Consider the following 26,373-nt stretch of genomic DNA (forward strand, 5'->3'; position numbering starts at 1 on the left):
ATAGCCCTTCCTTGCTTTTTATTTACAGACAGCACCGCCATCTAGTGTTCATGTAGTAGATTGTATTACAGTTACAGATTCATTTAAAACAGTAAAAAAAAAAAAAAAAAGCAAAGACCCAGTCTACTAACATTTAACCGAATTTAAAGGTTCTTAGAGGTTTTTTTTTTCTTCTAAAGCCACTACAATCAGGTTGAAATAGAAATGGAAAAACCCATACTCTACATGGCCAATGATGTAATACAACACTCTACAACCCTATTAGAACATTAGTTCTACTGTGCTGTTGATATTTTTGCAGATCACAAAAACAAAATCACCCATACTGAAAGCCTTCTGTCAGCTCAGGTTATTGATGTGATCGTACATTTTTACAAATATCTAGAAAAACACATACCCAATTGTGATATATTTTGGAATTGTCATTATTTAGCACACGTTATTGAGAGTATTGGATTGTGGGGATACATGGGGGTGTCTGTCCATGCATGTGTCCATCACCGTCACACCTACATTTTTGCATCTATAGATAGTACCTGTAAAACCCCTTGTTACATTGTTATGCAGCGGTAAACTGATGGGGCGGCTCAGAGACTGAGCTCTTCAAGCACTGACATAAGTATTACAATAGTTGCTGAGAAGAAGAGCTGTCTGTTAACAAAAGAGGCGAGCGCTGCAGCTAGAGACCCTGTATCTATGTCTGTTTCAGAGAAAACCGCATGTCCCCTTTGACAAGCCTGAAAACACCAGCTTGTTTTGTGTCTCCTCACAATACGCCTGCGCAGGCGCGTTTGATTTCATCTTCTTGTATCGAGTGAGTCCTGTCCTCAGTGAATCAAACATTCTACAGTCTTTTCACTGCAAATACAGCTAAGCCACTTTTTTTTTTTTTCAAATACCTCGGCTGAAACACTGTTTTTTCAGTTAACATTTCAGATCCACTGGCCAGATAATCCTCTTACCTTTAGTAAATTGTCTTGGCTTAAGTTAAATATCCCAGTTTAAGGGACATTCAATGTGAAAATAATTGTAATTTAAAATGAAAATTAGAAAGGAAGATGGACACTGTTTTGATTATACTGTGTAACTTAACATTGCATATGATTCAATCCCCAAAAGACAATTACCTACTGTGTACATCACTTTCTTTCATTTGATTTGAAGCCCTGGAAATATAGGTCATTCTTGTTAGTTCTCATACACTAATTCAAGATGTTCGTTAATTGTTAAGCAATAATAGCTAAGAACATAAATGCTTAACCATATTCTTACAACGTTTTAACCAGTAAAAAGGTCAATATGGAGCTGAACAGTTTGGCATGGACTGACGAGGGTTACTGCGCCTTTAAATTGAGCTCGAGCAGCAATTTGCACTCACTGTTGCAGGTAAACCAAGGATTTACGTCATAGCTCTCAGCTTCAGTAAAATCATGTTAAAATGAAAAAGGACTGTCATTTACAAGATTACATTATCCGCCCCCTAGAAAAGATAACAAGTTCCCTGTGACTTCTGCTAAGTAACTTCCCGTGATTATTTTGGCGACGGTTGAATTTCATTCAGCGTAGACGAGGAGGAGTCACATGAGAAGCAGCTGCCTGAAGATGGCGGAGCAGCGAACAGCATCACCAGGAAGCCTTCAAGTTTCTGAAAGTTTAGAGTCAGACCTTATTACGGACAGAGACAGACCCACACAGAAAGAAAAAAACGGATACATTTCTCGCGGTGGAAACGACTGCTTGTCTCCTACTTCGGTGATCTATTTTAATAAAACATCTTCGGAGAAAGTGACTGCTGACTCTGGAAGAAGTGTCCAGTTTCGTAGCGAAGACTTGCCACTTCCCACTTTACAGCAATATGCTATTTCAAAAATCAAGAATAGAAGTAAGTATTTTATGGAATTCCATTTTATTTTAACAGACTTACTCAACTTTCTGTTTGCTCCTCGGAAAGCTTCAATCTTGTAAAATGTTGTCAAGGCTTATAGAATTTGTTTTCATTTTCCGTTTTGCTTGCTGCAGATACTGAGAATGTTTCTGTTGTTCTGCATATGCCTGTAGTGTAGTGTGTGTAGCCTTCTTTAAAAATGTAGATATGTGCCCTCGTTAGTGGAATGAACAGAGAAACTACTGGATGAACATAAAGGAATCCTATTTTAGTATACTGAACAGAATTGTGGAGCACAGCACTTTGGTCTGTTCTGATGGCGTAAAACAGGTACTGTATTGTTTTCCCAAACTTACCGGTTTGTCTGGTACTGGGTTTATAAACATACAAAAAGAAGTTGTTGTGGTTGAATGTATTTCCGTGACTTAAACATCGAGTTTATCATGGGACCTTTCTGAAAACGGGTAGTTTTTAGCAGCCAATGTACTGGGGTAAATGAGATTGAGAATCGGGACTTTGTGTGCTCTGTACTGAACTTTAAGCCCGACCAATGAGCAGTAAGGACAAGGTTAAGCGCAGCCTGTGCGCTCATGTTGTTGTTGTTGCTGCTGTGAGCAGTCATTCAGTTTTTTGAAAAAGCAAATATTAAACGTCTCTTTTTAGAGCCAAGAAATATCCTGGTAGCGTCTTCATTTCCACCGCTAAAAACCCACTACACGCTCCCGCTGCAGTATTAAGCTGTATTGCAGATTTGACGACTAACAAATATTCTGGTCATACTTTCAAATGGTAGATAAACTGTACTTGTACTATACAATAATGTTGCTCTAAAACAGTCACAGTCATGATGTAGGTTACTTGGAATGGGCCATTAATTTCTAGTTTAAACCCTTATAGACCTGTTATTCATGCCTTGCTGCCCCCAAAAAGAATAACACCAAATAAGCAGGAATGAAATAGTTGTTTACCACAGTAAAATGTATTACTTTACTACTAGTGACTCACTTCACATTGAATCTAGAAACAGTGCCTGCTTTCGAAAGGAAAGGGAGCAGGCCCTATAAACATGGGGATTCTATACTATCCGTTATAGAACTGCAAGAAAAAAGACTTTTAAATTGTAAGGATATCTTATTTTTTTTCTTCAACCATACAGTGATGGTTGATAGTATTCCTAAAACTTAGCTGGTTTAGAAAATTGCTTAAAATTGTATGCGTCCTGCGTCTCACCAATGATAGAAATAAAACTATGAATAAAAAGATATAGATTTGTGTGATGAAACAGAAGGTTTGAGGAGATTGGATATTCATAGTACTGTAGCTTGTAACTTGTTAATTAGTATGCATCGTAAATAAGATTAACTGTAAATTTGACATGTTATTATGTTCTTTAAAAAAACACTTTAAAACCTACATTCACCTTTAACTTGGCCTACCAAGTTGTATGTGTGGACCTCTGCTTCAGTGTGTTTATATAGTATCCCCCATAAAATATTGTCCATAAAAAAAACCTGACAAATCATTATACAACATAAAATTTCTTCTAAGCAGTATGGAGTAGTGGTTAGGGCTCTGGACTCTTGACTGGAGGGTTGTGGGTTCAATCCCAGGTGGGGGACACTGCTGCTGTACCCTTGAGCAACGTACTTTACCTAGATTGCTCCAGTAAAAACCCAACTGTTTAACTGGGTAATTGTATGTAAAAATAATGTGATATCTTGTAACTGCTAAGAAATAAATAATAATAAATAATAATTAATAAGCCTGACAAGAAAAAAAAAAAAAAAAATAGCACCAAAGAATCACACTGTGTGTATGACAAAAGGTTAATCCTGCAAGAAACATCAGTTACACGCCCTTTTGGAAAACCTCCTCTGGTGATTAACATATGTGTAATTGTGTGGATCTTAATATACCTTCACTTGTAAGAGACTACAATTATCCAGTGTGTGTGAGCTCGGTTGATTTGGGTTGTGATGTTGTTTTTTTTTTTTTTATTTACTATTTTTTGGAACTACCTAGAATATTGAGGCATATATATATATATATAATATATATTTTTTTTCTAGATTCTGTGTACCCCCCATGTATTCTCCATAGATTAATCCCATAGCCCATACCCTGTCCAAATTTAGCAAAATCTAAGACTGCTGTTTGCTGGTATACATTAATATGTACACCATAAACTATGCCAAGATGCTGAGAAACAAAAGCCTACTTAAAAGTATGCTCCCACTGCTCTTACTAGATTTTTGATCATTTATAAGCAACACCTACTTTATTCAGGAAAACATGTTCTTTTTATGAAGGAAATGCTGAATGGTATACTTTGTATGCTTTCGATTAAATACTCTGAGTAGGGATGGTTGAGGGGTGGAGAAAGAGATAAGAGCTTTCCCAGCATCAGCATCAGCAGCAAAGCATCTTGGGAATGGTTTATGCTTGGCCCATCTGCTCACGTGACTCTGAATCAATACAGCTCAGTAGCCGGCCATTTTCGTCTACACCCAGTATACTGCGCACAGCCAATCCAATTAGTATGATCCAGGCTGACCACGAGAGAGGAAGGTTGAGATTTCAGCAGCACTAGACTCTATTAGCATTAGTAATTCCTAGGACTGCACTGCAGAGTAGCAGGTGTTCAGTGAAAGCAAAGCAGCCTTTGTTGTTGTGGCATCGGAGCCTTTTTCTCCCTTACTCATCAGTGGGAAGGAAACAGGGGTACCGTAAAGGGAGTGGGTGATAGAGAAGGGGAGAGAAAAAGAACAGCATCATTGTATTCTTGCTGCATTGCTGGGTTACTGATACAGTACAGCAGGCTGTTGAGGTGTTGGGTGTTTTTTGGCATACAAGGTTGCATTTCGCTGCACTTCTGTCTATTTGTTTTTTGGGCTGTCGAATCGAGCCCTTTTTTCTGTGTTGTTGTTTTTGTACCAGCTGAGTCATCATGTCTGATCAGACGCCACAGAGCGATGCCCCAACCCCCACCACAGACAAGATCACACAGGCTGCCAGGGAGACCATTTACCTTTGCAACTTTCGGGTCTCCGTGGATGGAGAATGGCTTTGCTTAAGAGAACTGAATGACATTTCCCTAACTCCAGACCCAGAGCCAGTTCACGAAGGTATGTTATACAGGACATGCTGTTTAGGGGAGCACATGTTTTGATGCAGAAGTGAGACAGTTGGAGTAAGTAGATATGTGCCTGTGACCTGTGTTTAGTATTATCTGCGTTTGCAATTTTGTTTAATTTTATTTTATAAAAGTACTGTGCTGCGTTAAAATATAGGCTATGGCTTTGTAGAATGATGCAATACCACTGAGTCGGTAGGCTAAAATTACATAATTGTGTACAATTTAAAAGGTGTGGCAGTTTGCCAACAAATTAACAGAGCCCATCTGCAAATGTATGCTTGAAAGAGACAAATGATATACATATTTCTTCAGTTTGTGTGCATCCATCAACAAGGCTGCAACCGACCCAGTTGCCTCTGAAAGCATTACATTGCTGATACTGATATATTACAAAAATACAGCACTAGATAATCTGCATTCTTCAGCAAATGCTGTAGTACTGATGCACATTTTAAAGATTATTTTATATGAACAGCATCATTGACAAAGTAACATTGCCTGTGAATTTTTCATAAAAATTGGTTAATTGGTTTCTTAGGAGACATGAAATCGGGAAAACTCATTTTATCTTTTTGATATCCATAACCCTGCAATAGAGTAGTTCATCACATTCTACAGTTTTTTAATAGTTCTGGCAAGATACTGTAGTTGGAAGAATAGGAAATACAAAATGGGATTATTTGTGGTGACCATTGAGGCCTATTTAGTATTTTGACTGTTCTCAAATACTTCTGTGTAAAGCTGTATACCTTCTGTACACTATTTCTACATGCAGAAGCATTATATATTAAGAACACATTGCATAATATTTAATATTTAATTATAAAACCTGTTTTTATAGATGATGTAACAAAAGTATGCTGCCGTTTTGGCTGTAGGAAGCATCCCTGTCAGAGAGATGTGTGCTTCTGAGAATAGGATGGGTTTGCATTCCCTGGAGTAATGTACACAGCAAGCATATTTGTTGAGATTGTGTTTGGAGGAGGGGAAATAGGCACTGAGAACATAGAGGGCATTCAAGTCTTCATTTACAATCGTATGACTAATACTAGTTAAGGTTATCAGTGTAATATGGGCCCTAATACTTTCCCTGGCTTTGCCCCTCATTACATTGAAATTGTCCCTCACTAAAATAATATTAGTGGGCTACAAATTGTGTTTTAAAATCATTACATTGCTCACTCATGATATGTTAATGTATAAAGATAATGATAGGGCATATATTGTACTTTATTTACTGATTGCTATGCAGTTAAATTATTAACCTAGAGGCCAGTAGAGAAACGCTCCTGCCAGATGTGTCCCAGTTTGCCCCCTAAACCACTGCCTGATGGTTTTTGACATTTATTGTAATAGCATGGTTTTATTTGGTATTGCTTCTTAAAGATTTTCAATAAAAGTAATATTCAGTGTAGTACAACATCTTGAAATGTAGTTATTTAAAATGTCTATAAACACCTCTTTTGGGGGGGGGGGGGAGGGGGGGGGGAACACACTGAAAGAAGGCTTACAAAATGCCAGTAGTTAAATACAATCCTCCATTATGTGTGTGTGTGTTTTTTTTATTTAAAATAGTGATATATACTGCTATAAATAATTGCTGGTGAGTTTCTTGTCTTTAATAGTAATGTTGTGTAAGATGTATCGCCAAGCCACTCACAGCTCTGCACCTAATTAGGTTATTGTTGCATCCATTGGGGTAAATCAGATTTTCTGTTTTCAATTGAGCCTTTAATACAGTAGCTTACTCACAAGAGGAATTAAGAGAGTGGAGGTTGTTTGAGGAAAAAGGGTTCATGAAAATTGTAACACCCAAGGGCATCGCATTTGATTGAAGGACCAAAGGTTACAGAATCCTCTTGCAACATGAACCGTGTATGGGGAGGAGACACATACATTAAACAAAACCCAATCTCTCTGTGTGACACTCCTTTTTTGTTCTCCACAAATTTAATTATTGATCAAGAGAACCAAGTATTGCAGAAGTCTTGTATTCTTACATAGATGGTGCTTATCAATTTCATTATCTACTTTGACCCCATTGTATTTTCTCTTTCATGCCCAAAAAACTGTGTCTTACTTGGATAAGGTATAAACTTTGTTTTTTAAAACATTTCTCAATAGGACTTTTGGAGTAATTTTCATTCTGACTCTTGATTTTTCCTCCAGACAACCAAATAATAATAATTTACACAAGCATGTGTGATTAACTCGCATGAATCATTAAACCTGTCACATGGAAATCTTGACTGTGTGTCAAGTATTTTTAAACTCGCTACTAAAGTGTGCAATAAACTGCATAAAAAAAACATAAATAAACAAAGTTACATTTAGCAGAGACCTCTTATTTAACAGATCTTTGCCTTCCATTTCAAAAGAAATGCAGTGTCATATTAATGTTTTTATTCAAGGAACTGTGAAATTACTACTTCTACAGAAATGACGCCAATTCCACAGCTTGAATGGTTTTTATTTTTTTATCCTCAATAATACTTGCCTTATTTATGCGGATGTAAGGCTTCATAATATTACTGTGTGAAATTCAGAAAACCTGGACAGCCTTTGTGAATAACAGGTTTTTAATAGGTAGTAAAATAGGCTTTTGCCAAAACATAGGTGTCAAAATCAGTGTAATGCATTAACAGCTGTTGCCTCATATTTCAATGTTTGACACATTTATTGGTGATACAGTATAACGTAATATCTTTGTTATGCTGACTCATTTACCAGGTACTTCAGAGTGGACTACAAAGTAGCTTGTATCAGCAAAACACATAGCTGCTGAGTGAACGCGTAGTTTGCGACCCGTGTGTTAAATGTATTTTCAAAGCCAGTTGATTGATTGTTGCAGGTTATTACGGTTAGCTTGTTCTCAGAGAATACTATAAAATAAAGAATCATTTGACTGAAAGACTTTTGCCAAATTTCAGAAGTTTCAGTGATAGTAGGATATTTTTTTGCTTTGCACTGTACCGTGCTCCGCAGTTATCCTGTTTAATGATAGTGTGACATTGTGCAGCATATGTTTAGGGCCCAGCTTAATGGCTACGTAATAATTGGATGGCAATAACTTTTTTTTGTAGAATATGGTGCAGTAAAATAAGGGTATTTAGTCCTTGCTGAGAAGAGGTTATGAGAAAATATATCTTACTCCTTGTAAGGTATTTACCCCTGGATTTCTAAAATGAGACACTGCCTGGGTAAATATTAGTAATCTCATATGTTCTATTTAAGGTGACATCATAAAGATTAATGTAATATTGTATTTACATCAAGAAATATTTCAAAGGAATCTTTTCTTGAATCAAACACTGAGATCTTTGTCTAAAGTGTGTACATGCCTACAGTAGGATAGTTTCAAGAAGACCTTGAGCATTGTGTTTACATGAATAAGCTGTGTCCAAAATGCAGTAGACCTGCTGTATACAGTACTGCTAAACACAGAGTGTGTTTTTTAAAGAGGAAGTTTCACTGGGGCTGTTCAAGATTAATTATAAAAATACAGCATATCTGTTTGCAGTGGCAAATAAAATATCTGAAATGTGTGCTTGCCTTTACTTCACATAGTTAACCGCATGCTGTGACCGCTGTGCTGCTGGTTCCCAGGTCTGTTGTGCCATTGAGCAGTGCGTTAGAAACCTGAAAGGCTCCTTAGAGGCTCTACAGATACTTTTGTTTTGTTCCTAAAACCTGTGGGTACATTTTGTACTGCATTTTCTTGCTGTTTTTGCTGTGACTGTGGGTATCCAGTGCTTCTCAACGTGCTATTATAACCGATGGGCAAGCTGCTATTTTCACATCTCACAACGGCAGGGCCTGAAACAGAGGTTAAACTAACCTAACTTGTTGGTCCCGGTTTGGGGGTAAAGATTTATTGACTGCTCTGCATCATTTTTCATTAGGATTTAGGGAAGTAGAAGCAAGGTGCTCTTACTCATAGCAGTAAGCAAGGACTCCTTAGAAGCTGTAAATACGAGTAAACAAATTGAAAATGCGAGGCACGTAACAAAATAGAAAAAGGTGCATAATAACCAGAGGAGCATAATTTGGATATGGTAAATATGATTAACATGAGACTTTAAACTTTGTACATAAATTAATTGTCATTTTGTCTAAAAACGGCTTCAGGAGACTTTTAAACAATCTACTTCATGCTGCAAAGGTTTATAAAACATTTGTTCATTTCAGTATATTTAATTATCTTTGTGTAGTTCTACACTGGTAGTGTATACTACCCATTCAGAGCCCCCCTGTGCAGTGTCGGTTTTGTGGTTATTTGCTTTAGAATCATGGTTTGCATGACATTCTATCCTTTTTTATTTTTTTCTTTCCATTGCCGTTTGCAAAGGCTCATGGGAGGATTTGACAGATTTGGTGGAGCAAATGCAAATGCTTGATGAGTTTAAAGGTGCGTATCACAGCATCATTATCCAGCGCTTCCCATTTCAGCACTCTAGATAAGGTGCCATTAAGCACTGTAGCAGACCATTTCAATGGCTTGAGAGTCCTGTGTTTTATAGCTCATGTACTGTACCTAGGTTAATTAGCCTGCATGATTCCACTGCATTTTTTTTATTTAATTTTTTTCCATCAGCAGGTACCTTTTTCTGGTTGTTGTATTAAAGTAGTAGTGTAACCCATTAGTATGTTTTAAAACCGATCTCTTGGTATATGAATACGAAAATGTTGCAACACGATATTCTATTCTATAAATAATATCTGTTATTTATAAGAGTTTAAAAGTCTATGTAGAGTGAATCGATACCCCTGAGATATAGCTATATCTCCATTCTTCAGGGGTGGAGATAAGACTCTTATTGAATAGCAGTCTCATCCATTCCAGGCTTTCTTACAAGCTTGATTAGCCACAGTGGATAGGTACTGTAATAAGCTCAGGTGTGTCTTATTAAATTCATAATAAAATCAAGGATGGGTTAAACTGCTGTGCAACGGGAGCCCTGTTTATATCTCTGATTATATCTTGTGCTTGATATAAATCATTTTGATGTTCATTGCTCTGACTGAGCTGGAGACACTAGCGGCTCATTTGAAAGGCCCGTCTGTGCTCTTTCTACCCGTATCACTGGAGGAGGGGGACTGCTCATCATAGGGCTCTTGGGAGAGAATACAGTGGTGTACTCTGATGAAGGCATTAGCTAAAACCATTGTCTGCTTCACTTCTTTTAAATATGACCTCTATAATGATGCTTTCATTTGATTAGTCTACTTGGTGTGCACAGTAGCTCATACTACATTGAAGCACAGCAACCCATATGTTTTGCAGCAATGCTTAAAAAAAAAAAAAAAGACATGGAACTGTTCGTCATGTGCTCCAGTATTAAAGATTACTTAAAGATGTATGGCACAACAATAGCAGTATTTCTCCAATGCAGTCCTTTTTTTATGTACGACTATATTTACTCTGTTTTCAGTGACAGGGTTTTCAAATGTCACTGACATGTTTGTTAGGGTGTGTCATCCTTTGTCTACAAGAATGTTTTGAGTAGTACCACAGAACAGAGAAAAACCATGCGTTATGAAGCAGCTACTGTAATGTATACTGTATACCTGGATTGTTATGAAATCCACACTTTAGATGCTGCAGATCCACCCCCCAGTACATTTGAATCGCAGTTTTAAAAATAAAAAGATTGGTTCTTAGTTAGATTGACTGGTTGGTTGGTTGATGGTTTTTTGTTGATTTTCTTTTTAAATATTTGATTGGGGTATCCTGCAGAAAGAAGTGTTTGACCATGAAAAGCTGTGAACATTTTCTTTGTTCTGTTATTTTAATTCACATTTTTCATTTTCTCTTGCTTTTCCAAACATGATAGCCCTGTCTTGCACTACTCGCTAACTCCAGTACCAGATTTGAAGTTGATGTTGGTGTTGTGTGTGTTTTTTTTGTTTTTTGTTTTTTTTTAAATATATAATCTCATAGTTGATTACCAATTACAGAAGGTTTTAAAGGCACAAATGTACACTAGCTTTAACTGCAAGGGTTTGCCTTGCAGCCGTGCTAATCAATCTTTCTAATTTCACTGCATGATACACTGTAAACTTGAGTAGTTCATTTAAATAGAATGTAAACTTGCTGTGCAGTATAGCTTTTTGTGCATTTCAGACTCTTTTGCATGTATTTTGTTTAAATGTCAACAACGTTTTCATGTGATTACTTGCATGATTGTTTACATGCGTGATCATGTCCTTGTCTGAGAAATGAATGGATTTGCAATGACTTGTACAGTTCATACTCTTGGTGTCAGACATTGAATTAGAGATTACCAAGATTCATGTGATTATACTGTATGCATTGAAGGATTGTTTGCCTGAATTTCACCATTTTGTGCCTAACAATTTTCTTCATTGTCTTTTAGACCCCAAGGATCCTATTGCAATCGAAAGGCTGAACCTCATGAATATGGCTAAGCTGAGCATTAAGGGACTGATAGAGTCAGCACTGAATCTGGGGCGGACACTGGACTCGGACTATGCGCCCCTTCAACAGTTCTTTGTTGTGATGGAACACTGTCTTAAACATGGGCTAAAAAGTATGTGTATATCATCTAGTACATACAAGCAAATTGCTAATAGTCATATGTACAGTAGAGTTTAGCTGCTGTATAATGTATAGAAAGTTTATTGTTTACATGCATTTGTGAATACAGGCAGACATTTTGAGTTTTTTATAGTTGCTCTCCATGGCAAGTCTGCACAGCTCTCCAGCCAGATTGCGTATCGGCACAATGCCATGTGTTGGCCAAGCTGGGTACTGACAAGTCATACTTGAGATAACATATGACAATGTATTTAAGCTTCACCACACAACCTTGAGTGGAGGAAGGAAATGACCAGCATGCCAAGTTTCAACAAAGAAAGGTTTTTGGAGTTAAACAAGGTCTTGGATCATTAAATAGAGAATGTTTCTGCTCTTGAGTAGTAAAAGTGGTCCATTAATGAGGTTGTATTTCTGTATGGTTTCTCATTTGGTATCTTTCACACACTGGATGTTGCTATAATTGCCACTAAGAATTTATGGAATTTTTTTTTTTTAAAGAAATCAGCAATCTGCCCTCAAGTACACCTTGTATATTATATATTTATTATATATATATTTTTTTTTAATTCAGAAACTACATGATTTATTTATGTATTTATTTATTTTTTTAAATAGCCAAGAAAACATTCCTTGGACAGAATAAGTCGTTTTGGGGACCTTTGGAGTTGGTGGAAAAATTAACGCCTGAAGCAGGAGAAATAACAGCCAGTGTAAAGGACCTGCCTGGACTGAAGTGAGCAAAAGAACACTGATATATTTTTATGGTTCAGAGAGATGATCTTCTAAGAATATTTTCAGTATGTATGTATCACTTGTTCAGTAGTGAAAAGTGACATTTGTTTGTGTGTTGTTTTTTTTTTTTTTTCAGGAACTGTTATTCTTGGGTAATTCCATGAGAAATCACCCAAAAAACATTGGATTTGAAAACCTTATCATGTCCGATTGAACTGTACAGTTTAACCGTTAACTGTACTTCTTAGGGTTGTTCCAGGCATGGGTGTTGTCTGTTGGGGGTTTTGTGACCGAATTACCCTGGACTTCCTAGATTCCCCTGGTCTTTTGAGTAAAAAGCATGTCGCTGGTTGCAAAGCAAGACAGTTATGCTGCGAAGAAGCTGGTTTGGTTAATAAAATGATCTTCACTTTCATGCTGCCTTTCCAGTTGTTACGGAACTAGCTGCTTTTCTTGTATGACTGGCATGTGCACTTGAGGCCTTTCCCCTGTTTAAACTGAGTTATCCAATTATGACCGTGAAGATGAGTCAGGGAAATAACCTAGGAGATGTGACGCACTTCTTTAAAGGAAGGCGTGTCGATATTTCTTTAAATAGTTATGAAAACAAATATGTTTTCCTTGACCAGTAATTCTTTCAAACTTGAGAAATATGTTAAAAATAGTGCTGCCCGTATTCACATTAAGACCAAGAAACATGAGCGTATATCTCCTGTCCTTGCTGTTCTCCACTGGCTGCCAGTCAAATATATGATTGATTTTTAAGGTTTTATTACTAACTTACAAATCCTTGCATTCTCAAGGCCCTCCCTATCTTAGGGCTGTCCTTCAGTATCACATACCTAAATGAAAATTGAGATCTGGTAACAATGTTCATTTGTCTGTGCCTAGGACTCGTTTGCGCACTATGGAACGTCCTGCTGGGCTATTTGAAAAATTGTGACTCGGTTGATGTTTTTAAATCTAATCTTAAAACGTACTTCTTTCGATTTGGCTTTCTGTAATGATTTTATTGTTTGTCTATTGAAATGTCTGTTTTTATGCTGCTTTGTGAAATGCTTTGTGACTTTTAAATGAAAAGCACTAGATAAAATGTAATTATTATTATTATTATTATATTTATTATAATTATTATTAATAAATAAAATGGCAGTGTGTGATGGGTAGGATTTATTAAATTATTTAATTATCAGTGCAGGCCCAGGGAAACACTAGACCTGAACTTTAAACAGTTCAGTTGAGCTCCATAAATCTAATCCACAATAGTTATGCTGTCTGTCTGTATTAACCTCAGTTCAGAACCAGAGAACCTAGATCTTCTTGTATGTAATCCTGAACTAGTTATTTTTTTTTCACAAGGGTTCATTCTTAATAATGATCTCATCTGGACATGTTCCATTTATATAAATTGATATTATAAGAATATTGAAATGTCGTCTTTTGTTCTGTCTTTTATAGAACCCCGATTGGCAGAGGAAGAGCCTGGCTGCGTCTGGCATTGATGCAGAAGAAGCTCTCTGATTATATGAAGACTTTGATTAACAGAAAGGATCTTCTTAGGTTAGTTAGCAGTATTCTTTACAAATTTTCAACTACAGCATTATAAATAATCCATAACTGATCCTTGATTTATGTTGCATAGTAAATGTTTTGATGCATATCATATTCTAGTCCTTTTTAATATATTTTACTTTTATATCAGTCGTAAAGCTTAAGTAAAACGTGTCATGAACCACTGCCTAATTTATTAGTGTATTTTACTAAAACATTTTTAATTAGAACACAAGAAGCATGGACAGTTGCGCTTCATATACAATAAGCTAAACAAATCTGTTCTGTTTTGTAAGAATAACATGAAATGGTTATAGTGAGTCTGGCCTAGATGAAATAAAAATGATGGCACTGCCTTGACGAATTTGAAGTAAAGCAAAGCAGCACAGTCTGGCTTTTACAGGAGCCTTCAAACTTTCAGCAAAAAACAAAAAACAAAAAAAACTTTTCCAAGTGAATAGAGGGTGGTTCTGAGAGCTTGAAGTAGTCTCAATTACTGCCAGTCTCATTATCAGCTTGGGATTCAGAATTACTTTGTAACATATAAATATATGTTTTGCTTCCAGTGAGTTCTATGAACCAAATGCCTTGATGATGGAGGAGGAAGGAGCTGTGATTGCTGGACTGCTGGTCGGGCTTAATGTTATTGATGCAAATCTCTGTATGAAAGGAGAAGATCTAGATTCGCAGGTGCTTTTTCAAATGTGTTTTATGGAAATTGATGTATTCTGTGGCATGCTCTAGACTTTAAGTTTGGTTTTTAGTTTAGCTTGTTACTCATCTTTTATGTTTTTCAGAAACTACGTTACGTAGCAGCAACAGATATACAGTACTAGATGGTCAGACCTTTACCAAGCTTTTTGCTTCAATCTATCCCTATCCATAGACACATTATTTTGAACCGAGGCAAGTGTGTTTTTTCTCTAACTGATCTTGTTGCCCTGCAGGTTGGGGTTATAGATTTCTCTATGTATTTGAAGGATGGAGGTCACACCAGCAAAAGCACTGAAGGGTAAATCATTTAAATTTTCTGATACCTTCATACCGTAAACTATAGAACTACAGTGAAATGGTTGTATTCTGTTATATCAAATACATTTACATAATAAAGTCGTTCAAGTTCTCATTTATTAGGAAATAGACATTGCAGCCTACACTTCACACTAATCTTTCTCTACTTGTTTTAAAACTTTAATTTTAAACCTGTGTAAGACATTATTTTCCTGACTGTTCTGTACTGATTAAGATTCCTAAGCTCAGACCGTAGCTCTCATTAGTCTCATATTCTGGTTTCTTGTCTCTGGTATTGACCCTTTCATTTTAGTCGTAATATTTTTCTGTTTCAGGGATGGACAAATTACAGCAATTCTGGACCAGAAGAACTATGTTGAAGAACTTAACAGACATCTAAGGTATAATCATTTGAAATGTAAATAGTGAAAGTTGACCACAAAATTCAAAGTCCATTGCTGTTATTTAAAAGAGGTTTGTATAACTGCAGTTGTCTATCAGTTTTTGTACTTTTTTATTAACAGTGCTTCAGTGAACAACCTGCAGGCAAAGGTTGACGCTTTAGAAAAGTCAAACACGAAACTAACAGAAGAGGTTGGTATTTTATTATTCTAAGTGAATTATCTTGCAACAAAATGTATGCATACCCCAAACTGTTTCTACATAATGTAATTCCACAATTTGGTGCCACTTTAAACCATTTTTTAAATGGAAGTATTTCTTGTAAAATGTTACTTGTAAAACAAAACTGAAAAAAAAAAGGATATCCCCTATTTTCATTTTATTCTTGTGATTTGTTTTCCTGGGCTACAGGTAAGTTTGATGATCAGATTCATAGCAGACTTCATGGTTTATCGTACTTCAGTATACAATTGTACATTTTCTGTTAAATGTGATTGATTCTCGACCAATATTGAGTATTTTTAATCTGTACCCCTTTTTGGTTTGTTTTTAGCTTGCAGTTGCCAACAACAGGATCATAACAATGCAGGAAGAAGTAGAGCGAGTAAAAGAGGAGAGCTGTTATCTTTTGGAGTCAAACCGCAAGGTTATTGCAAATTTCTTTATTTCTACATACCCCTATTTCTTGACAGCGCAATCTCTTTTAAATATTAAACTTTCAGATCATCCCACCACCTCCCCTCTAGAAGGCGGCGGCCCTTTGCCTGATGCCTGTTTTATTCTCTTGTCTCTTTTTTTCTTTAATGGGTGTCTCCTTTATTGAGAAGTTATTGAGAATTAGCAGAATTGTATGAATCCCATGATACATTGTAGGAGGCAAAATAGATGGCATATACACTTTCCAACTGTTGGATTTTTTTTTTTTTTTTTTTTTTTTGTATCTGTAGGTGTCAAAAGCTGATGGGAGTGCAGATGGACATGTACTTGGTGACGCACGAAAACAGCTCAAGGAAGAAACTCAGCTCCGTCTGGTATGCTAGATCTGCATTAACAGTATTTTTTATATTGCCGTGGGTAGTGCTGTAGATAATACATACAAAAAAAAAAACTTAAATTTCTTTCCTCCTTACTTATTTCTTAAATAAGGTTTTGTGCTCCCCTGAACATATTGGTCCACAATACAATAGCGTTTGGCTTGAATTCTTGTCGCATTTAGGATGTAGAAAAGGAGCTGGAAGTGCAGATTGGCATGAAACAGGAGATGGAGCTCTCCATGAAGATGCTGGAAAAAGACATCTGTGAAAAGCAGGATGCATTGGTGGCACTCCGACAGCAGCTGGATGACCTCAGGTCACTCAATCATGAATTTTCACTCAAGTCACAGGTCATTCACTTTTATACTCTTATCATCATTTTAGAATTTTCCAATAGGTTATCTATTTCAGTTAACCAAGGGACATATTTATTTTATTTTTTTTAACTCCTTTTGGGGGTAATTTTATTTAACATGCCAAGTCATCACTTTTCCAAATTCACTAACTTCTAAAGTGGTTATAGCTAACGTAATAATTCCATAAAATCTTTCCTGTCATGGACTTCCATTTGCTGTTGCATCTCAAATGTTCAGTTTTGAAAGAACCACATAATTTACTACGAGGAAGTCTGTTACTGCTTCATTTCCTAATTCTGAACTGGCTGGTTAATGAGAAGAAAGAAGGGATGGGGACTGTTTCATTCTGCAGTTGAAAAGATCAAAGAAGTGCAAGACAAACTGGTTATTTTTTTAACTTAACACCAGTAAAAACATCGATAGTAGATCCTCTTCAGAAACATCGATCATTGTTGTCTCTTTGCATCAGATATGTCCTCACCACAGTGAATAATACACAGAGACGTGTTACTGCAGTATTGTAATTTAATGAGCTTATTCTTCTACAGACCTCTGACTCTGCATTAAAACAGAAGAGTGAAATTATCAGTCGCTTAGAAGACAAAGCAAGTCAGTTGACAGCAACCATTAAACAACTGGAATTAAGGTAATAATAACCGCACCCCACCTTTAAACCACCCTTAATAAGAACTCAAATCAATGCTCAAAGACCCTATTCCATGCAGATGTGTTTACATTAAGATTATGAACAAAAGTTTATTACCCACACTACTAGCAGAGTTATTACATGTAGGAAAAGAAAACAGTGGAACACCATAAAAATGTAATAAAGTCCTTTTTTCAATACTGTGTTTAATAGAGGTATATATCTGCAGTATTGGGAATTTGTTTTATTTGAATTGCAATCAGGATATATCAGGAGGTATTTTTAATGCATCGTGTGCTTCCTCTCCCCCAAATTAATGTTTTGTGAATTCCCTGTTTCTGTCTTTTATTTTAAAATGGTCTACTTAAAACATTCAAAGGTTGTCTCTTCTTATAATAATGAATCTTTTCCCTTTCTGTCCCTTATTTTGTTTTATTGTTTCATTTACATTACTTTTCATTGCCCATTTTTTTTTCTGGGTTTTAAACAGTGAAATGGATATGGTGAAACAGGCCAAGAACCTCAATTCTGCTGCAAGCAAACTTATCCAGAAACCGCATTAGACGCAACTAGAAAATGTTTCAACTCTGATTCTGACTGTCCCAATTTTAATGTAGTTATGGCTGAAATAGGACAATACTTTCAAGTTTCAACATTTAATTACAACAGTTTCTTTATTATCTACTGTAAAATACTTTTCCTAGAGTCTCTCAGAACTTTTTTCCTCAGCTTCTGCTTTTATGAAAAAGTCGCTACTAAACCAGTCCTTTTGCCCATGTTGCTTCAGCTTTAAGTGAATACTGATTTTCCTCAGTTTAAGACTGCTGTGTTACATTGTTTCGGGTTTGTGAGCTTCACTGAAAGAAGTCGAGATACAGTGGAATGTGATGGTTCTTGACAGGTCAATAGTTTATTTGATCAATACAGTTTAGCCTTCAGTTTATAATTGCTAGTATCTGAAAAATACTCCTCCCTACCTAACAGTATGTAGTAGAAAAGGAACCTGACTACATTCTGAGTGTGCTGAAATTGTGCGTGGCTGTGGCTGCTAGGCTAGCTGCAAGGTAAAGCAAACCCTATTATGACAGTGGGTTTATGGCTAGAACTAGAAGCAATTTGGGTTTTGTTATGCGTTAGTGAACAGAAGAGGCTTACTGAACTGAAACCACTGATGGAAAACTGTACCCTTTTAAAATGTCCAAGTTTCAAACAACACTGTGTGTGTGTGTGTGTGTGTGTGTGTGTGTGTGTGTGTGTGTGTGTGTGTGTGTATATATATATATATATATATGTATATATATATATATATATATATATAATATATATATATATATATATATATATATATATATATATATATATATTAAAAAAATTGGTATAATCACTTTATTTGAACCAAGGGCTGTGGGCGCAGAGGTCTTGGTTTAAATCGCCACTCGTCAATTCTCAACACAAAAATGTTGTTTGACTCAGCAATTTTTGGATTCAGAAGAAAGTAATTTTAATATAAAGCCTATACAAATCATAATTATTAACTTTGAAGCAGACTCTGCAGCAAATCAATTTTAAATGTCAAGGCTGCTGCTAATAACTGTCAGTGACCTATCATTTTCTGTGTGATGCTACTTGAAAGACAAGCTGCTAAATTGGTTCTCTTTCATAAAAATTGATAATTGACATTAAAGAAGAACCATGTGCCTGAATTTATTTTCCCACTGATACAGTATGTTAGGATATGGAGAAAGAATAGAGAAGCAGCATTAAAAAACAAAAGAAAAACAAAAAAAAATATTACTGACATTTTCTGTCCATAACCTTGATCAATTCAAATCAATCTGTAAGGTTAATTGTTGTTTGTTTGGAAGTAGCAGTTGGGCTAATTTTATGTATTTACAGCATATGGAACCAGTAGAAATTTATGTTGATCTAACATAGTTGTAAACTGTAGTAAAAAAACAGCTTTAATAAAACAAGTTGAAGAAAAATCCTGCCTGGTTCACCTTTCTTCACATTCCTTTATTTTATTCACTCCTTTTTTTATACCATCATTTTATTTATTTTTTTTTTTTTTTTTGTTTTGTTTAAAATGGATTTTCCTCCCCACCATGGCTTTTGTTTTTACCACAAGTTCATGTGGCTCAAATCCAGATTTCGGCAAGCAGAGGATCAGCGTCAGTCAGCTGAAGAGGCCAACAGACTGTTCAAGCAGGAGTTCGGAGACAAGATTGAGAGCCTGCAGCTGGAGCTGGAGCAGACGAGAAAGCAGCGGTATGTGAATCTGATGATGTCTGGACACTAAACCAGGGCAACACAAATGGGCTTGCTTTCTTTCTGCCTATAATTACGACAAGGAAAAGTACAATTATACTCTACTTCAAGAAACTATGTGAAAGTTTAATGCAGAAGTCTCTTTTGGGCATGTTGTGCCCTTCAGCTTTTCACTGCCACAATGGCCATCATAACCCTGTAAGGGAAGCAAGTCACTATTTTCACATCATACGGCTGGAGTGTTTTATGATATCGTTTTCAGTAGGGATAGCAGTGAGTGAAATTATTGTAAGTTACCTATGCTAAGTAGGCTTTTAATATTGTTGTCAAAAGTTAAGAAAGCAAGTTGAGTAATGCAAGACCTGCAAGACTGACATACATGGATTAAATGCAGGTCTAACATTCACTGATGTTGCTCTTGTTTGTTTGTTTGTTTGTTTGAATGACTTTGAAAACTGAAATGCAGTATCTTGTCTACAAAGAAAGGCCTTTTAACTATTTTTACTGTTTATTTTTAATACATTTTTGACGTGAGTTATATCTTGATTTAATGTTCAGTCTGTTTTGATAATAACATGCATATGCAGTGTATTTTTCATTGGCAATTCATTTACTGCAGATACCATTTGGAGATGGAATTGAGAAAGGAAAGAGAGAGGAGGACCATTCATCACAATAATAATTCATCAGGAGATAAAAGCTCTTCCCCGCAGATAAAAACTTACAAACAGCAAATGGCAGAGATAGAAAAGGTAGGAGTCAGCCAAAATGTGAAGTTAGGAGATACAAATGCCAGGTAAATGTAGAAAAGGGGTGCTGGGTAACTTCTTGCTGCAGGACCACATAATGTGCGCTGTATCTGTAATATTGTACTTAATTGCAAAACTGTGTGTGTGTGCGCAAGTACAGCACCAATCCCAGTCATTGAAACAATATAATATATTGAGGGTATTGGGGTGTTGGTCATAGTGGCCTACTTCTGTATACAGTCAAGTTTGTATTATATTTATCCATTCTATATATGCAGAGAGTGCTAGGTGACACAGTTGGTTAATGCATTGCTATGTACCTGATGTAGGATGCTTTGTTCTTGTGAACATTTCTACATAAGAACATAAGAAAGTTTACAAACGAGAGGAGGCCATTCAGCCCATCTTGCTCGTTTGGTTGTTAGTAGCTTATTGATCCCAGAATCTCATCAAGCAGCTTCTTGAAGGATCCCAGGGTGTCAGCTTCAACAACATTACTGGGGAGTTGGTTCCAGACCCTCACAATTCTCTGTGTAAAAAAGTGCCTCCTATTTTCTGTTCTGAATGCCCCTTTATCTAATCTCCATTTATGACCCCTGGTCCTTTTTTCTTTTTTCAAGTCAAAGAAGTCCCCCGGGTTGACATTGTCTATACCTTTTAGGATTTTGAATGTTTGAATCAGATCGCCGCGTACAATGCAAGTCAGCTTTGTATTTAAGGTTGACTGAGCCTCATCAAATTCTCACTGTTGTTTTTTTTCCCCACAGGAGCTTCAGCAAGTTAAAGATGAAAATTTTAAGTTAAAAACTGTTTTAGATGAAAGCCTCAACTCAAGCACGTATGTATTTTTAAAATATATTTTATTTATTTATTTATTCATTTGTTTATTTATTTATTATTATAAGGAAACATGCTTTCAGTACTGCTTTCAACTAAACTAGGTGATCTGTTCTGTTTTAAAATAATCTGCATCGGAGTCATACAAACCAAACATTTTATTTTAATCGCTTCATATGGAGATTTAGGTTTAAGTTTGCAGCCTGATGATAAATATAAACAAAAAGCAAGGTGTTATAAACAGCTCTGTGTTTGGCACTGGACAGGATATTTCTTACGTATGTATTTAATATTTATATACAATATGTGTTTAGCATGCTAATTTGACATTCTTTCTATACAAAGGTCACTATCACAAACTGAAGATGAACAGGTAGGAAACAGCGCTTTTGGATTATTTTCAATTTTAAAATGATTTGGAAAAAAAAAACTGCTAAAGCAATTTAGAGGATGGAAGTATGTATTCAGTTCCATGCATGTAAACATTTTCATTCTACAGGTAGTGGACAAAAAAATGGAAACAACAATGTAAAGTCACTTAATAGGGCGTTGGGCCACTATGGTATCCTGCTCTGTGGAGTTCTTGGTGGACCAGTTTTTGATGAAACTGGCTGGTCACGCCCCAGGTTGAAATTTGCAGTCAGTTGATCTGCAGTTGCTCACCTGTTTTGCCTTGCGCTTCGAATTAATGCACGGATATCACTATCCCGGAGTATGCGCTTCCCCCCCCCCCCCACTGTTGCCCTTTCCTGATGATGTTTTTCCCTCAGTTGCTCGTGAAACATCAGCAAGTTGAGCTGTCTTGGTCACTGAAGCTCCTGCCAAACGCGCCCAACAATCACCCCTCTTTTAGAGTCACTGAGGTCTCCTCTTGCAGCCATGCTAGCCATAATTATGGGCAACCAGGCCTGTCCAGCATTTTTATACATGACCCTAAGCATGCTGGGATGTTATTTGCTTAATTAACGCATGAGCCACACCTGTGTGGAAGCCCTTGCTTTCAATATACTTGGTGTCCCTCATTTACCCAAGTGTTTCCATTTTTTTGTCCACTACCTTTATTGACAAATGTTGCGATAAGGCAATATTCTATTTTGTTGTTCATTATTTATTTTAATGTAACATGCCCCATAAATTTGTTTCTGATACCACTAGTAAGTCATTGCCATGGAGGAGTCAGAAACTAATGTTTGGGGTCTATTCCAGTTAAAATAACATTTTCTAAATATGTTGAAGCCAGTTTCATGATGTAAATCTGTTTTAATGCAGCTCATAAGGAACCAGCAGCAGAACTTAACTTCTTGCATTATGCTCAGTTTTTGTATCGATGCTTTTTTTTTGTTTTGCAGATTCCACCCTTCATTGAGCCATCGATCTGCAAGCTGTGTGAGGAGGAAGATTCCTTAACAAGACCCAAGGTGAATAAACAGACTTCGACTTTAACACAGTATCACTTGTTAGAAGTACAGTTCTTATAATAAAAATAATAATGTTCCATCGCACATCATAAACAAAAATAACAATATTGTAAAAGTACGCAGTCGTACTGTAGTTGACAGCCTTTTAAACTGTACGTCTAGTTTGATTTATATTAAAATAAATCAGTAACCGTCTGCATGTGCCCCTACACTTGAACTTAAAAATTATTTAACGAATCATGACAGATTTGACATACTACTGGCATAGTGGAGCACATGCTTGTTTCAAACACTGTCTGGTGGAATGCTCAATCAGAGCTAATACATTAATGTGGCAGGCTTTGTTGTTCTACACAGCCTGCTCCGTTGTAACCTGCCCATCTAGCTCCTGTGTGTGTGTATGTGTATGTGTGTGTATATATATATATATATATTATATATATATATATATAATATATATATATATAGATAGACACAGACACACACACACATATATATATATATATATATATATATATATATATATATATATATATATATATATAGATATATATATATATATAGATATATATATATATATATATATAGATATATAGATATATAATGTGTGTGTGTGTGTGTGTGTCTATATATTTATTATATGTGTGTATGTGTTGTCGTCAAAAGTTTACATACCCACTATTTGCAACAACGTTATTTATCAATGTATTGTTATAAATATTGTTTGATACACTATACTTGCATGGCTCCGATACTTCTTGTGAGTGTGTTGAATACTCATTCATCTTACCAAGTGGTAGTTAAAAATCTGCTGAATTAACTGAGTTAAGGCACAGGGTACCAATATGACTCCAGCTCTATGAAAGTAAATTAAGTTGGACCTCTGCATTAATAAATGTGAACATGCCTGGGCAACTTGCCCAGTTTTACAGAGAGATCATTTTCTGAATGCTGTTTTTCATTATACTGGCACCTGTAATGTGGGGTTTGTAACTGACTGACAAACCTTATTTTGTATTTACGTAGTGTAAATTCCACGAATAATTTCTTCAGGTAAATTCAATGTTGTGGCAGGAGGAATGATGCATGGTAGTAAATTTAAAAATCTTTTTGTTTCTTTTTGTTTTAGAACTCGTGTAAAAACTGCAGTGGGATCTTCTGTGAGAGCTGTTTAGCAAATGAGTTGCCTCTGCCCTCCTCCATCCAGCCGGAGCATGTTTGCAGTGCATGCCACACAATGCTGATGCAGCAGTACTCGGCAAGCCCATAATTTGTCTGAAATTATAGGACAACAAGCAAATTCACTTTGCACCAGCTAATGAATGCATACATTAACATATCCGGTCTTTGCTAGATGCTATCATCATCTGTAAAAATCTAAATTATTGAATGGTATTTTTGCTTTAAAGAATTGGTGTGCATCAGTATTTCTAAACTGCAATATTACTGCAATAAGAATGGTGACTTAAAGTACTTGCAGCTAACAAAATAATTCCATAAATATGTCTCGTGTGTAGTTTTGAAAAAAACACCTGTAATAGCAAAACATGATATCTGGTACTGCATGAAGTTAGATAATGTTTTCCGCTTGCTTGCCTTACTTTCAGGATGTCTCACTGTTTCCCTTTCTAAATGACTTCCTTCACAGTGGCTTTATGTTCAAAGCATATTGTTAACTGCATAGCATATATGGTCAATGGGGAAGCAGCTGTTAGTTAATGCAAGGCAGGAAGACATCCGAGAAAGTTTCACTGTGAAAAAAAAACTGAAACCAAGGTTTTTAAAATAGGATTTCTTTGTCCCCAGCTATCAAGTTAGTTTGTTATAAAATGTGTTTCTTTCAAAAGCATTCATTTGAGACCTGTATCGTGAATGGAAGTGCACAACAAGAAAGTTTGATAGAATTATTTTGTTAGCTATGACAACTTTAACAATCAGAATGTACATTGAAGGTTAGGTTATTGGCTCTTGTACAATGTCTGGTTTCAGTATTTCCACATCGTATCTGAGTAGGAATACAAAGAGGCTTCAGTTTATTGATTACCAAGATGGTACCCGTTCTGACAGTTTATACCAATAAGGATATATTTAAAATAAGCAGTAGGGAAATCTGAATAAGGTAAATTTGCAAAAAAAATAAAATAAAAAGCTATGTTAATGTAAAACTGGTAATATTCTTAAATTTGAGAGAATTCAATATCCTAACCTTTTATTAATGCCTCTCATTGGTAGCATTAGAAAAATATTAGGAAAGTGTCCACTAAGTGGATGTGTAAGAAACATTTAGTATTCATTTAATCACTTGCATCTGAATGGTATGTGTGCCGATCAGGAAAACTGATTAAAGGTTATCAGAAGTGAAATCTATCTGTCTTTATCACTTGCTTAAATACAGATCTAAAATCTTAATTATGCCTAGTTATTTCTTCATACCTTACTCTTTCCATGAATATTGTTTTAAATATACTGGATCTCATTTTAAATTATATATATTGTTCAGAAACACTACAATGGTAACATTAATTTAATATTTTTAAATTAATATCTCATTTAATTTGGGTCACTCTGGGAAGCAGCCTTATCTAGAAATGTATTAAAACCAACGTAAATTTGAGCAAAGATCTTTAAATACAGCATATTGATCCATTTGTATTTTTCCCTTATATTATTTTTATTTTCAATGCAGTATTTGATTTTAAAGTTGGCTTCCTGCAACATTGCCCAGAAGCTCTTAAGAAAGGCAATGACCTGTGGTGTGCAGGGTGAGTCATGCAGCACAGGTTCACCCCTTGGCTGTGCAGTTGCCGCTCTTCACTGGGGATTCCGAAGGGAGCGTTGCATTGGCTCTGGCGCTCATGTGGGTTAGGGAAGCAAAAACGGCAGGGACTGCTTCTCATCATTGCGCTACAGCGAACCCTGCTGGCCAGGCACCCAGTGAGCTCAGAGCAGACTCCTGCAGGGCTGGCTTTTGTCCTCCAGAGGCCAGTAGCTTGCTGACATCTGTTCTTGAGTTCCTAGGTGTAAAAGAGGAAGCTGGCTTTGTAGTGGGATTGGAGGACACCCAACAAACCTTCGGATCGCCTGTGCTGTGTGTGGGGATTTGCTGTGGTGAGGAGAAAAAAAAAATTGGACATTCCAAATTGGGGTGAAATAATTGGGCACACCTAAATAAAAAAAAATAGAAAATGACCCAAATACATGTATGTTACTGCTGCTGTATCAATAATCAAGTCTGGGTTGAATACAAGAGAAATGACTATAAACTAATGCAAGGAAATATACAAAGAATGTTATGTTGCAATTGTATTAACTAGAATACAGTTATGGCCTTTTAAACATGCTTTGCCTTTGTGTTCGTTGGGCAGCGTATTGCTATATGACACTATTAACATAGCAGTATTTATATCTGTAAGCAAAAAACAGTTTGCATTACAAAAATTAACTGAATAGCTAAAAAAGGTATACTGTTATGGTTCATTTTTAAACATTAAAAACACATTTCCTTTCCATTTGAAATGTAATGGATGCAAGTGCAGTTTTAAGATGGGTGTTTTCATTGTGCTTAATCTAAACATTGCAGTGTATTTTTGTGACCTTATCTCATTTCTGGGAAACAGTCGTACAGAATGTAGCTCTAATATGAATATTTGTTAAAATATGTAGAATATAAAATGAGATTTGGACTTTTTTGTCAGTGTGTGTGTTTTTATTATTTTTTTTATACATCATTTCTATCAGATCAGCTCCTCCTACACAACTCCTACTCATATGCAGCCTAGTCTTCTCAAA

The 26,373-nt window shown here is 36.0% G+C and overlaps 1 protein-coding gene across 7 annotated transcripts; it reads left to right on the forward strand.

The window, feature by feature from the left end:
* The first annotated feature begins 1,356 nt into the window (after positions 1 to 1,356).
* Positions 1,357 to 26,273, forward strand: LOC117403726 (protein RUFY3-like). Of its 7 annotated transcripts, XM_034006080.3 has the most exons (20): positions 1,769 to 1,882; positions 4,823 to 5,010; positions 9,370 to 9,429; positions 11,399 to 11,572; positions 12,196 to 12,313; positions 13,771 to 13,872; positions 14,430 to 14,553; positions 14,811 to 14,875; positions 15,210 to 15,275; positions 15,399 to 15,468; positions 15,830 to 15,922; positions 16,224 to 16,307; positions 16,493 to 16,660; positions 17,215 to 17,312; positions 19,461 to 19,580; positions 20,200 to 20,332; positions 21,097 to 21,167; positions 21,512 to 21,539; positions 22,516 to 22,584; positions 23,714 to 26,273. In XM_034006080.3, the coding sequence occupies exons 2-20, from the start codon at positions 4,833 to 4,835 to the stop codon at positions 23,852 to 23,854; spliced, it is 1,962 nt and encodes a 653-aa protein (XP_033861971.3). In that variant the 5' UTR covers positions 1,769 to 1,882; positions 4,823 to 4,832; the 3' UTR covers positions 23,855 to 26,273. The 7 variants fall into 7 exon arrangements, 6 of the variants coding, with proteins under 6 accessions (XP_033861970.3, XP_033861973.3, XP_033861971.3 ...); XM_034006079.3 differs by lacking the exons at positions 4,823 to 5,010; positions 9,370 to 9,429 and having other exon boundaries at positions 1,357 to 1,882; XM_034006081.3 differs by lacking the exons at positions 1,769 to 1,882; positions 9,370 to 9,429 and having other exon boundaries at positions 4,376 to 5,010.
* Positions 26,274 to 26,373: the final 100 nt, after the last annotated feature.

The sequence above is a fragment of the Acipenser ruthenus genome, chromosome 1 (genome assembly GCF_902713425.1).
Source record: "Acipenser ruthenus chromosome 1, fAciRut3.2 maternal haplotype, whole genome shotgun sequence".
Lineage (NCBI taxonomy): Eukaryota > Metazoa > Chordata > Actinopteri > Acipenseriformes > Acipenseridae > Acipenser > Acipenser ruthenus.